This window comes from Oncorhynchus gorbuscha, unplaced genomic scaffold (genome assembly GCF_021184085.1).
Source record: "Oncorhynchus gorbuscha isolate QuinsamMale2020 ecotype Even-year unplaced genomic scaffold, OgorEven_v1.0 Un_scaffold_1118, whole genome shotgun sequence".
In the NCBI taxonomy this organism is placed as follows: domain Eukaryota; kingdom Metazoa; phylum Chordata; class Actinopteri; order Salmoniformes; family Salmonidae; genus Oncorhynchus; species Oncorhynchus gorbuscha.
The window spans coordinates 158965-173819 of NW_025745993.1; the positions used below are offsets into that span (position 1 = coordinate 158965).

Genomic DNA, 14855 nt, shown 5'->3' on the forward strand with positions numbered 1-14855 from the left:
TTATTAAGACATTGAATTAAAATATTCCTATACTATGTGCCAAATAAAGTAACAGGGTTGACAGTAACAGGGGACTACTAAAAACAAAACATCTGGGGAGCCTCAAAAACAACATGATGCTGACAAGTCGTCTCTCCAGAAGAGTCTCTCCAGATCAGAACGTCTCAATGAACACCAGCAAAGACTTACAGGAAGAAACCTCACCACCGCTGCTCGGACTGTGGGAAAAATTTTGCTAAACAGAGAAAATTGGTCATTTACCAGCGGATTCATGCTGGAGGGAAGCCTTATAGTTGTGATCAGTGTGGGAAGAGTTTTGCTTGAGATTTCACCGTGACCAAACACCGACTTATACACACAGGAGAGAGGCCTTATAGCTGTGATCAGTGTGGGAAGAGCTTTGCTTGAGATTTCACCGTGACCAAACACCGACTTATACACACAGGAGAGAGGCCTTATAGCTGTGATCAGTGTGGGAAGAGCTTTGCTTGAGATTTCACCGTGACCAAACACCGACTTATACACACAGGAGAGAGGCCTTATAGCTGTGATCAGTGTGGGAAGATCATGTTTCAACAATACAAGGTGTGTATTCATGTATTCAATAGATCCATAAATATATTCCATTATCTGCTCAACAACGTCTGCTTATGACATTAATTATATGTTTTAAAAAAATCTAATGATCAATTTTTAAAAGGACCATAGTCCTCTTGTATAATTAGTTTGCTCCTAAAAGATGTTCACATATTTATTTAAAAACCTTTCACCAGGTTTTAGTGTAGCTGATGGGACACATAGAAGTACAGAAGATATAGGACTATTAGTGTCGTCAAATTAAGTTGTTGAATTTATTTTAAAGGATTTAATTTGTGATATCTTTGAACTTTCCTTATTGTGTATTAAGTTTGCTCCAGAAAGATGTTCACACATTTTATTGTGAATCGAATGATGTGTTGGTTGTTAGGAAGAGGCATCATGGGGGCAGGAAGTCAGCTCTGCCCATCAGTACCTGTAGGTCATGTCAAACACAGACCTCACACTCTTCTGTTTCCTCACAGCCAGTAAGGTCTCCTACCAAACCTCTCTCTCTTCACACTGGAAATACACTTCATAATATCTTATACCTCAACAGTCTACTGTTTATTGTTGATTTGTTATGTGGAACGAATCCTTTTATGTAAATGTCATTGTAAAACATACATACGAATGTGGTTTCATGTTTTCTTTTACATTGCTGATTGGATATATAAAATATGTATTTCAAAAAAAATGTTTAGTTGAATTCTGTAGAAGAGACCAGGATATGTTGTTACCCTGTGTCCCAATACTCAATGTTGTAGTCATGGTCCTGAGAATAAAACAGGTTTAAAACAACAACAGAGAAACACGTGTCTTACAGTGCTACACATCTGTTATAATAGAGACGTTTTCCTGCTTAATGGATGTATCAGGTGTAGTTTTTCACCAGTTATAAAATGTGTTTGTTGTCTCTCTTTATGTTTCTAGGCTGCAGGGAGGGAGATGCAACAACAGCCTTGAGAACATCTGGACTCAAATAGAACTCTGTTCCAAGTTGCTGTCAGGTAAAAGTAGACGATAGCAGACAACAGGATACTTTTGGAAAGGGGTGTTGTTGAACATTTTCTTGACTTTACTCAATCTGTATAGTTTTGGTAAAATCTTATCGAGGAACTTTCTGAAGTAAGATTAGCCTGGGACAGCAGGTAGCCTAGTGGTTAGACCGTTGGGCCAGTAACCGAAAGGTTGCTAAATCGAATCCCCGAGCCGACAAGGTAAACAACTTTAGTTCTGCCCTTGAACAAGGCAGTTATCCCACTGTTCCTCTACCGTCATTGTAAATAAAAATGGGTTCTTATCTGACTTGCTTAGTTAAATAAAGATGTGAGACGTTATGCTGTCATAACGTAATCAAGTTTGGATATTTCAATAGATGTTTGATTGCTCTGGTCTAGGGGTGCATCAGTTGCAGACTTGAGACAGGAATTCTCCCCCTGCAACCCCCTAATCCTTATCTGAACTCTGTGAGAACATAGTAACTGGACTGTATGTAGCCTACCCATTTCTTGTCTTAGTAAGAAACACTGAAGAAAACAATAGCTTCCACGATGGATCCGGTAAGTCTGGTTTACTTTGAACCGTATAGGCCTGCTGTGCTGTGCTTTGCTTTTGTTTATTTATTGTATACAAGTTATATACATAGACAGAAGGGTGTTAGTTATAAATATAGTATATTTGACTGTAGTTTAGTTAAGAAGAAAGACTTACACAGTGGTGTGAAGTACTTAAATAAACAATATTTTAAAGTACTACATAATTCGTTTTTTGGGGTATCTGTATTTGACTATTTATATATTTGAAAACTTTTACTTTTCTACATTCCTGTAGAAAATGATGTACTTTTTACTCCTTAAATGTACTCGCTACATTTTGAATGCTTAGCAGGACCGGAAAATGGTTCAATTCACACACTTATCAAGAGAACATCCCTGGTCCTCCCTACTGCCTCTGATCTAGTGGACTCACTAAATACAAATACTTTTTTGTAAATTATGTCTGAGTGTTGGAGTGTGCCCCTGCCTATCCGTAAATCATTTAAAAAACAATACATTTGTGCCTTCCGGTTTGCTTTGTATAAAGACATTTGAATTATTCATACTTATACTTGAACAATTACATTTACCTTTGATACTTAAGTATATTTAAAACCAAATACTTTTACTCAAGTAGATTTAACTGTGTGACTTTTACTTGAGTCATTTTCTATTATGGTATCTTTACTTTGACTCAAGTATGACTATTGGGTACTTTTTCCACCACTGGACTTACGTTTATTTTTGACCAGAGAATTACTTGTGAATTAGGTTTGATGCAGCCATTGCAAAGACCTGCATAAATATCTGATATTTCCTATCTGTGCTGGTAGTGAACAGCAGCTGCCATTGTATCAGCAGCGAAAGACCGGAACATTTAATTCCCAGACACTCCCTCACGAGAGAGAGGCTTGTTGAGATCCTCCCTCTTTGTGCATCTGTTCCAAGTGGCTGCCAGGTAAAAGTAGACGATAGCAGACAACAGGATTCTTAGTGAAAGGGGTGTTGTTGAACATTTTCTTGACTTGACTCGACTTTTATTGATCACGTAAAATGTTATCCAGGAACTTTCTGTAGTAATACTAGGCTACATGAGACGTTTATTTGTTCTAACATAGATGTTTGATTGCTCTGGTCTAGGGGCGCATCAGTTGCAGTCTTGAGAATCGAATTTTCTCTCAGCAACTCATTACTAGCTGTCATTATCCGAACACTACAACAAAGTTGTCAAACTGTACCCTACAACATTTCATGCCATACAAAGAAACAATGGCTTCCGCAATGGATCGGGTAAATCTGGTTTTAACATATGCCCGCTGTGTTGTATAAAATGTCTAGGACTAGTTTTCATCACCTTTTATCCTCCACATTCCTGTGTTCGGTTTAAACTGCTGGACAAAAATAAACATGATTGTAAAAGTTAGGATATTTTTTCCCTCAGCAAAGTAACGTTAATCTACAGCTATATCATGTTTGGAAATCTGTCTTATCTAATATATCTCTACTTCCTCCCAAAATGTGCACTTTTTCACCTCCACTGATTTGAAAGTCAGATGATCCATTATATGACCAGATACTCACTCTGACAATGAAAATACATATTCTTCTTTGGGGTTTATCAGTGGTTGGCATCCAACTTTATGGTACATTACACCACCTACTGTACTGGAGTGTGGGCGAGCAACTAACTCCTATCAACTTTATGGTACATTACACCACCTACTGTACTGGAGGGTGGGCCAGCAACTAAATCCTATCTCCCAGCCCCGTTCTCTTAAAAGTATCAATATTTACGACTGTATCTAACAATGTTCTTCTTATTAAACTCAATTCCTGCTTGCACACGCTGGAGAGAATCCTTACTCCTGTTTTTGTGGTGTCAGAGAAATGCTATAGGAAGAGAGACTTTTCAAACAATATATTTATTGTAAGATATGCAAAAATGAAGCAATCAACCATCACTAAGAATAGTCCGTGTTGAAAGCTCAATGAACAGAGCTGTCTTTAGCCTTTTATTGAAAGTACATCCCTTTTTATTGTTGACAGTTAGCAGATGTTCAGAAACAGACACTGGAAACAGATTTGCACGAAGTAATTTAGCTGGTCTGTGTAGATCATGATGGCTGATATTGCCACCACTCACTGTTCCTCCCTGCACTTCCCACATAGCTACATTCCTGCTGATTGTAAACAGCGGAGGTCACATACTGTGGTAGCACCCAAACAGCTCATACATCTGTACGCTCAGAGTTATGACTAAGTCACACAAGACAAGCCTGTATCAGCAAAGAATATTAGCATATAACAATAGACAATTCTCTCAGTAATATAGTAGCATATAACAACAGACAATTCCCTCAGTAATATAGTAACATATAACAATAGACAATTCCCTCAGTAATATAGTAGCATATAACAACAGACAATTATCTAAGTAAAAACAGTATAGTATGTCTAATTTAACAGTATAGTAGAATAATATAAAACTATAATATTAATGATAAAACACCAGAAAGCGAACGTGTGTCACAACTTCCGCCGACGTTGGTCCCCTCTTGTTCGGGCGGCGTTTGGCGTTCCACGTCACCGACCTTCTAGCCATCGCCGATCCACTTTTCATTTAGTCTTGTCTTCCATCAGTGATGACTCTTGCACTGAGATGCTGAACCTTAGAACGCTACGCCACTCAGGACCAGTCTATTACACCATCCATCCATCAGACTAGAACAGACCTTCAGGACCAATCTATTACACCATCCATCCACCAGACTAGAACAGACCTTCAGGACCAATCTATTACACCATCCATCCACCAGACTAGAACAGACCTTCAGGACCAATCTATTACACCATCCATCCACCAGACTAGAACAGACCTTCAGGACCAATCTATTACACCATCCATCCACCAGACTAGAACAGACCTTCAGGACCAATCTATTACATCATCCATCCACCAGACTAGAACATACCTTCAGGACCAATCTATTACACCATCCATCCACCAGACTAGAACAGACCTTCAGGACCAATCTATTACACCATCCATCCACCAGACTAGAACAGACCTTCAGGACCAATCTATTACACCATCCATCCACCAGACTAGAACAGACCTTCAGGACCAATCTATTACACCATCCATCCACCAGACTAGAACAGACCTACACATAGTCTGTGTCTGAAATGGCATCCTATTACCTATATACTGTCAGGTGACATTCCAGATGCAGCCATCCTCTCTAACAGTTAGAAGTCAAACAAATGATGTCAGGAACTCCAAATGTCATTAAGTCGCTATTGTGGATTGTCGACCCAATGACGTCTCACAAATCATCATCGCCATGGTGATGCTCCATGACATCATTTATTTGGTCGGTTGAAGTGTTGTAGAGGAGTGGGTGTAGCAGTACTACACTCTAAGAAAAAAAGGTGCTATCTAGCAGCAGCTACTCTTCCTGGGGTCCAGCAAAATTAAGGCAGTAAATACAATCATGTTTAGCCAGTTATGGTAAACTGTAGCTAGTGTCGTGGAAATATTTGGGTAATCACATTTCACAAATACTGGAGCCTGTGAGTTCAAGTAGATTTTTTTATTACTTCATAATTGTTGGTAAAATTATGATTAAATGACTGAACATTTTAAATGGAACTGTAACTAAGTAAACTTATACTCTGTTTTATATCTGATTAACAATATGAGTTCATAAGATGTGATTGTGTGACACAGACAAGGAGTAATTAAAGTTAATGAACACCATTCCAACTAGGAAGAAAGAAGTGAACTGTGTAAACGGATAAGGTTGTTAACCTATGGTTGAACCGACGAAACTGACCTCTGGGGTTTTTAGATAAGACAGTGAGTGCATTCCTAGGTTTTCTGTTAATTAGAACTGTCATCTAAGTGGTGATTGATAATGTTGAGGGGTCAAAAGTTACCTGGGAGTGTGTTGTAAGTTAGAATGAACTTATCACCTCACTTTGTCCCTGTCGAGAGGAGGGGTTTCTGTTAAGCAATGAAATGACGTCATGTTTTGTATATAAACTGTTGCTCATGGTGAAGTGGCAGCGCGCTCCGAGAATAAATTCTGTTACCTATTATTAAAAAGACTGGGCTCCGTCTATTTTATGCAAACAAGAATCTTACAAATTCTAATAAAATAGTTTAAGGGTTGTCAATTAATGAAAACACATTAGCATAATTAAATTACAGTAACAATAATAAAAGCAGAGCTGGAATCATGAAAACGACTGCCTTCCAGTCTTGACACAGAATATTTATACATTTGTTCTTCTTACTTCACACTCATCGTAAGTCCTCTTAATGGCTTATCACCTGTTGCATTTAGCCACCGTTATCATATTGCCTTCATATTAGGACATGCAACCTGTAGAGTCACATAAATAGTTTTTAAACATGTAGGACCACAGCAACAGACCTTGGTGTAGCAGTGTAACTTTAGACCGTCCCCTCGCCCATACCCGGGCCCCTCTGCACACATCAACAACAGTCACCCACGAAGCATCGTTACCCATCGCTCCACAAAAGCCGCGGCCCCTGCAGAGCAAGGGGAACTACTACTTCAAGTTCTCCGAGCAAGTGACGTCACTGATTGAAACGCTATTTAGCGTGCACTGCTAACTCAGCTAGCCGTTTCACATCCGTTACATTGGCACTCTATAGGATTAACCAATCCATAACATCCTGCTGACTACTGAAAGGGGAACCCCTGTTCTGGGAAAAACCCAAGAGGTGTAACCATAGTTGGCCATAACAGTTACAAGAATAACCATGTGCTTGTCTAATGGTGTCCAAAGACAGAGAGCACATAGATGCACTAGTTTTGCTGGCTCCTTCTGAAATAAATAATTGCCACATATGTACTGAACAATTCACAATACTAGCTACCTGATAGGAGTGCTGGTGTTGGATTTTCCAGTTCCTATACTGTTTTTTTAGAAGTAGTAAGCTGAATCGATATGGACATGGACTTAACCATTAGTATATGTGTAAGCAGAACCAATGTGTATGTGCCACCTGAGTCAATATGCACCTCTATTATGGGCGGCAGGTATCCTAGTGGTTACAATATTGGGCCAGTAACCGAAAAGTTTGCTAAGGAGGAATCCCCAAGCTGACAAGGTAAAAAATCTGTCATTCTGCACCTGAAAAGGGCAGTTAACCCACTGTTCCTAGGCCTCCATTTTAAATAAGAATATGTGACTTGCCTAGTTAAATTAAGATTACATAAAGAAATGGACCATCTTGGCTTTGTGCTAAGCCATGTAATAAAGTCTATATAAATGTAATGTTCCGGTAACCTCGACGCTAGCTGGGTACGTTAGCTTACGAGGTACATTAATAGCTTTAGGTTGGTTGTTTTTATGTTAAACTTCAAGATTTACACCAAGGACGTTGCCTCTCGGATCATCACTCTCCCTCGCTTGGGCAAGGGACATTTAAGGCACTCAGATGTAAAACGCAATTCAAGGGTTGAGGGTTTAGCCGAAGGCTGTTGAGTTTGAAACGCAGCTGGAAGGCAATCAGGAAGATGCTAGATCAGTTGGGACCATTATAGGCAATGAGAGGGCAGATATGCGTGTTGCCACAAAGTCAAACGCCTATATCGTATTTGTATTTAAGTTTAGGCATAAAGGTAGTGTTTTCAATGTTAGGGTTAAAATCACATTTAAAAATATCAGTTGTAGAAATGGGTGTGTTTGTGGTAACTAGTGACGACCAGGCACTACTTCCATACAAAGTGTTTTTTTTTTCTCCTCAAAGTTTCCTTGGATGTGAGGTGTCCTACTTTTACCAATACACTCCTAACAACCAACTCGTTACCAATACACTCCTAACAACCAACTCGTTACCAATACACTCCTAACAACCAACTCGTTATCAATACACTCCTAACAACCAACTCGTTACCAATGCACTCCTAACAACCAACTCGTTACGAAAATGTATATATGATCAAATAAGCCAGAAGCCAGATTTTGGGCCCAGTTATCCCTCTTGCTTCTCCACTTCTGTGTTGTTTGATAGGAAATGACTGCTATAAGAAATATGGTGGAAACGAGCCCATACCCACCAATCCAACGCTCTTAGATTTGTGGCTTATAGTGAACGATTGAACATTTCAGGTAAAAGGGGATATTCTAGGGATGCACCCAAATCAAAGGGTTAGACTGAATTAATACAATATTTGGTTTAATGATCAACTGTAAAACTTATTGTGGCCAACAGGACAAAGCTAGCCCGTCCCCCTCCACCCTCCAGGAGTCCCCAGGTCGACTGCCTCTCCGTACTCTACTGCTGGGTCTGGTTGACTGCAGGAAAACACCAGGGCAGAGTGGAACTGAGAGAGGAGAAGGAGAAGAGGAACATGGAGATATGATTTCATTAAGTAAGAACCATGTGGATTAGATTAGTCTGCTTCTTTAACAATTAATTGGTTAATTATATATTGCTGACAATATCTGGTCGTTCCACCTAATTTTGAGAAGCTCCCCCCAAAACACTTTCAGATTTCACCTAATTTTAACATTCTTTCATGAAGAGCACATGTTCAACTTCATAAAAACATGTTTTCTCCAGAGGTTATATGAAAATAAATACTGTACTAAGTGCCAATGTGCTAAATAAAGTAACAGGGGACAACTGAAAACAACAAAACCACTAGTTTACATTGGTAAAATTAGTCCTTTAAATCAGCCAAAAATTTGCTTATGACAATGGAAGTTGACAGGGTCAATGGAAGCTACTTTTGTTCCACCAGGAGTGAACATTGAATACAAGCTTCAATTCTACCATATCAATTTATGGGCAAAATGGTTCACTTGCTCGGTTTTCAACAAAAAACACCAGAGAATTGATAAAAAGACTAGAACCAGCTTACCTGCCTTTGCTCTATAATTTGACTGTTTAATGTCCAATGTTTCTTTTCCCCAAAAAATGTAAGGAACCGTTTCACCATATTACAACATGGGTTGACCTTAAAATGGGGGACAGATGTAAATGAATCACTAATTAAATGTAATAAATCATGTTCAGAAATGACTGTCAAAGTAACCAAATAACTAGGGCTTTAGATGCACACTAATCATTTCCTATTAAACTGATTATGGCATTAGTCATGTAAACATCTTACTCTGCTGATCTTAATTGGTGTGAGGTCATAACTGAAGTAAGGATACACCTTTAAAAACACCTGGTTTTCTGAACAATCTTTAGAATGATTAGGACATGTAAACACTTTAATCAGAGTTATAGAGGTGTATTTAATCTGCATGTGCTAACACAAGCAGCACAAAACATTATTTTGACCGAATGCAGTGAGTTCAGGGAACTGAAAATATGCAGCTTAGAAATAGTTTGCACATACAAAACTTATTTTTACCTATTGCTTCATAAACCACAGTGGCTGTGGTAGAAAGTTTATTTTGATTGGCCATTTTCTGCGTTTATCAAAGTCCCATCAGCCTGATTTCAGATGTGTCCATGTAAACAGGTTTATTAGAGAGATTGTTCTTTCAAAGCATGTCAACGATTTAAAATGTAATACTGATGCACAATTTCTATTGGAAAAATATGAAAGGGACCCAAAAGGCCTTAATTTCATGGAAGGACCCATCTGTTTACGGACTCATATTTGCAAAACCTAATTATTCAATATCTTTGTTTCACAGGGGACATCCCTAATCGTTGCTCTCTAAGTGGGAGGGGCTTATCATCTGGGGAGCCTCAACAACATTATGATGCTGACAAGAAAGAGAAGAGTCTCTCCAGATCAGAACACCTCAAACACCAGCATAGAGGTACAGGGAAGAAACCTCACCACTGCTCTGTCTGTGGGAAGAGTTTTGCTAAACAAGACTTGACAAATCATGAGCAAATTCACACTCTAGAGCATGCATCTAATACCTTAAAATCTCAGAGAATTAATTCAGGGGAGGGACCTTATACCTGCTTTGATTGTGGGAAATACTTAAATCAGTCAAGAGCCCAGACTAACCACAAACACACAGGAGTGAAGCCTTATAGCTGTGATCAGTGTGGGAAGAGCTTCAATCATTCAGGATCCCTGACTATTCACCAACGCATACACACAGGAGAGAAGCCTTATAGCTGCGATCAGTGTGGGAAGAGCTTCAATCATTCAGGATCCCTGACTCTACACCAACGCATACACACAGGAGAGAAGCCTTATAGCTGTGATCAGTGTGGGAAGAGCTTCAATCAATCAGGATCCCTGACTCTACACCAACGCATACACACAGGAGTGAAGCCTTATAGCTGTGATCAGTGTGGGAAGAGCTTCAATCATTCAGGAAACCTGACTACACACCAACTCATACACACAGGAGCGAAGCCTTATAACTGTGATCATTGTGGAAAGAGCTTCAGTCGATCAGGAGACCTGATCAAACACCAACGCATACACACAGGAGAGAAGCCTTATAGCTGTGATCAATGTGGGAAGAACTTCAATCAATCAGGACACCTGACTGCACACCAACGCATACACACAGGAGAGAAGCCTTATAGCTGTGATCAGTGTGAGAAGAGTTTCAGGACGTCAGATCACCTGACTATACACCAACGCATACACACAGGAGAGAAGCCTTATAGCTGTGATCAGTGTGAGAAGATTTTCAGGACATCAGATCACCTGACTATACACCAACACATACACACAGGAGAGAAGCCTTATAGCTGTGATCAGTGTGGGAAGAGTTTCAGGACGTCAGATCACCTGACTAAACACCAACGCATACACACAGGAGAGAAGCCTTATAGATGTGATCAATGTGGGAAGAGCTTCAGTCGATCAGGATCCCTGACTACACACCAACTCATACACACAGGAGAGAAGCCTTATAGATGTGATCAGTGTGGGAAGAGTTTTGCTCGTTCAGGGTCACTGATAAAACACCAGAAAGCACAAACATGTTTTCTTTCATCTCCCTTCTCTCTGGCACCAGTTCCAGATCCTTAAATAAAGTTTACATAGAAAACATCTTGTAAACAGTCATCCATCTCCCATTCTCTAACACTTTAGTATGTCTGATTGCCATGGTAACATGTGTAGCATAATATGCAGCTCTGGATCCATATGTTACAAGCGTCTTGGAGTAGAAGTGCTGTGTGTGGTGGGGTGGGGGAGGAGGTGTTCAGAGGTATCTTTTAATTTATGAACTCATATTATCCATTAAATAATGTATAATAAAAAAGTTTAACCAATGGTAGGTGTATATTCATGTGTGGGGGAAATGTTATCTGAAGAGAGAGTCTTGAATTGTACATCATGTCTCATATAGTCATTGGTTCCTGTAGGTGCTGGGTAGAGATATGAGGGGGAGACGGTCATGACCCCATCAGACCTTTTGGCAGAACGCTCAGAATATGTTCTATAATTTACATGCAGGAACCAAATGTTAATGATGAATAATGTAAATCATAACTTGTCTGTGTTACCAGTATATAAGAGGACTAACGGGACTGCCCCGAAAGAGCTCCTGACCGTAAGTTTGTTGGAATCTCTCCAGCTGGCTGATAATAAATAATTATTAATTTAAGTTTGACTGAGTCCTTGGTAGTAATTTCCACGACACGTGTATTCAATACAAAAACACATTAAATCCTTTATCTTATGTCGCACTGCATGAGGCAAATGGTGGTCACACCAGATACTGACTACCGTTTTTTTTAAGGTATCTGTGACCAACAGATGCATACAGTTGAAGTCGGAAGTTTACATACACCTTCGCCAAATACATTTAAACTCAGTTTTTCACAAATCATGACATTTAATCCTAGTACAAATTCCCTGTTTTAGGTCAGTTAGGATCACCACTTTATTTTAAGAATGTGAAATGTCAGAATAATAGTGGTGTCATGTTTTGTCATTGATTATCATGTCTTGTCTCTGCGCTTCCCTTCTATTCGTTTCCCTCTGCTGGTCTTATTATGTTCTTTCCCTCTTTCTATCCCTCTCTCTCCCCCTGCCTCTCTCCCTCTCTCGCTCTCTCTCTCTATCGTTCCGTTCCTGCTCCCAGCTGTTCCTCATTCTCCTAACTACCTCATTTACTCTTTTCACACCTGTCCCCTATTTTGCCCTCTGATTAGAGTCCCTATTTCTCCCTCTGTTTTCCGCTTCTGTCCTTGTCGGATCCTTGTTTGATGTTCGCTGTTCTGTGTCCTTGTTCCGCCCTGTCGTGTTTTACCTTCTTCAGATGCTGCGTGTGAGCAGGTGTCAATGTCAGCTACGGCCGGTGTCTTCCCGAAGCGACCTGCAGTCTGTGGTCGCGTCTCCAGTCATTCCTCTCTACTGACGAGTGGATTTCAGTTTTCCTGTTTTTGCATTTACCTAGATAATATCCAGGATTATCGCTTTTGTTTAAAACTGGAATAAAGACTCTGTTTCCGTTAAGTCGCTTTTGGGTCCTCATTCACCTGCATAACAGAAGGATCCGACCAAGAATGGACCCAGCGACTACGGATTCTCGCAACACTGCCGTCGAGATCCAGGGAGCAATGCTCGGCAGACACGAGCAGGAATTGTCTGCTGCTCGTCATGCCGTTGAGACCCTGGCCGCTCAGGTTTCCGACCTCTCAGGACAGTTTCAGAGTCTTCGTCTCGTGCCACCAGCTACTTCCTGGTCTTCCGAGTCTCCGGAACCTAGGGTTAATAACCCACCATGTTACTCTGGGCAGCCCACTGAGTGCCGCTCCTTTCTCACCCAGTGTGATATTGTGTTCTCTCTCCAACCCAACACATACTCAAGAGAGAGCTCGGATCGCTTACGTCATTTCACTCCTTACTGGTCGGGCTCGGGAGTGGGGCACAGCTATCTGGGAGGCAAGGGCTGAGTGTTCTAACAATTATCTGAACTTTAAAGAGGAGATGATACGGGTTTTTGATCGTTCAGTTTTTGGTAAGGAGGCTTCCAGGGCCCTGGCTTCCCTATGTCAAGGTGATCGATCCATAACGGATTACTCTATAGAGTTTCGCACTCTTGCTGCCTCCAGTGACTGGAACGAGCCGGCGTTGCTCGCTCGTTTTCTGGAGGGACTCCACGCTGAGGTTAAAGATGAGATTCTCTCCCGGGAGGTTCCTTCCAGCGTGGACTCTTTGATTGCACTCGCCATCCGCATAGAACGACGGGTAGATCTTCGTCACTGAGCTCGTGGAAGAGAGCTCGCGTTAACGGTGTTCCCCCTCTCCGCATCTCAACCATCTCCTCCCTCCGGCTCAGAGACTGAGCCCATGCAGCTGGGAGGTATTCGCATCTCGACTAAGGAGAGGGAACGGAGGATCACCAACCGCCTTTGCCTCTATTGCGGTTCTGCTGGACATTTTGTCATTTCATGTCCAGTAAAGCCAGAGCTCATCAGTAAGCGGAGGGCTACTGGTGAGCGCTACTACTCAGGTCTCTCCATCAAGATCCTGTACTACCTTGTCGGTCCATCTACGCTGGACCGGTTCGGCTGCTTCCTGCAGTGCCTTGATAGACTCTGGGGCTGAGGGTTGTTTTATGGACGAAGCATGGGCTCGGAAACATGACATTCCTCTCAGACAGTTAGGGAAGCCCACGCCCATGTTCGCCTTAGATGGTAGTCTTCTCCCCAGTATCAGATGTGAGACACTACCTTTAACCCTCACAGTATCTGGTAACCACAGTGAGACCATTTCCTTTTTGATTTTTCGTTCACCTTTTACACCTGTTGTTTTGGGTCATCCCTGGCTAGTATGTCATAATCCTTCTATTAATTGGTCTAGTAATTCTATCCTATCCTGGAACGTTTCTTGTCATGTGAAGTGTTTAATGTCTGCTATCCCTCCTGTTTCTTCTGTCCCCTCTTCTCAGGAGGAACCTGGTGATTTGACAGGAGTGCCGGAGGAATATCATGATCTGCGCACGGTCTTCAGTCGGTCCAGAGCCAACTCCCTTCCTCCTCACCGGTCGTATGATTGTTGTATTGATCTCCTTCCGGGGACCACTCCCCTCGGGGTAGACCATACTCTCTGTCGGCTCCCGAACGTAAGGCTCTCGAGGATTATTTGTCTGTTTCTCTCGACGCCGGTACCGTGGTGCCTTCTTCCTCTCCCGCCGGAGCGGGGTTTTTTTTTGTTAAGAAGAAGGACGGTACTCTGCGCCGCTGCGTGGATTATCGAGGGCTGAATGACATAACGGTTAAGAATCGTTATCCGCTTCCCCTTATGTCGTCAGCCTTCGAAATTCTGCAGGGAGCCAGGTTCTTTACTAAGTTGGACCTTTGTAACGCTTACCATCTCGTGCGCATCAGAGAGGGGGACGAGTGGAAAACGGCGTTTAACACTCCGTTAGGGCATTTTGAATACCGGGTTCTGCCGTTCGGTCTCGCTAATGCTCCAGCTGTCTTTCAGGCATTAGTTAATGATGTACTGAGAGACATGCTGAACATCTTTGTTTTCGTCTACCTTGACGATATCCTGATTTTTTCACCGTCACTCGAGATTCATGTTCAGCACGTTCGACGTGTACTCCAGCGCCTTTTAGAGAATTGTCTCTATGTGAAGGCTGAGAAGTGCGCCTTTCATGTCTCCTCTGTCACATTTCTCGGTTCTGTTATTTCCGCTGAAGGCATTCAGATGGATCCCGCTAAGGTCCAGGCTGTCAGTGATTGGCCCGTTCCAAAGTCACGTGTCGAGTTGCAGCGCTTTCTAGGTTTCGCTAATTTCTATCGGCGTTTCA

At 41.5% G+C, this 14855-nt stretch overlaps 1 protein-coding gene across 3 annotated transcripts; it reads left to right on the top strand.

The window, feature by feature from the left end:
- The first annotated feature begins 1992 nt into the window (after window positions 1-1992).
- LOC124021456 (zinc finger protein 501-like) lies at window positions 1993-11696 on the top strand. Of its 3 annotated transcripts, none has more exons than XM_046336655.1 (3): window positions 1993-2138; window positions 8365-8524; window positions 9807-11696. In XM_046336655.1, the coding sequence occupies exons 1-3, from the start codon at window positions 2130-2132 to the stop codon at window positions 11114-11116; spliced, it is 1479 nt and encodes a 492-aa protein (XP_046192611.1). In that variant the 5' UTR covers window positions 1993-2129; the 3' UTR covers window positions 11117-11696. The 3 variants fall into 3 exon arrangements, with proteins under 3 accessions (XP_046192611.1, XP_046192612.1, XP_046192613.1); XM_046336656.1 differs by lacking the exon at window positions 1993-2138 and adding an exon at window positions 5558-5687; XM_046336657.1 differs by lacking the exon at window positions 1993-2138 and adding an exon at window positions 8055-8261.
- Window positions 11697-14855: the final 3159 nt, after the last annotated feature.

Bases quoted from the DNA above. Each gene is read 5' to 3' on its own strand.
- LOC124021456 (XM_046336655.1), top strand. The intron at 8,525-9,806 runs GTAAGAACCATG...TTTGTTTCACAG, and splicing joins TGGAGATATGATTTCATTAA to GGGACATCCCTAATCGTTGC.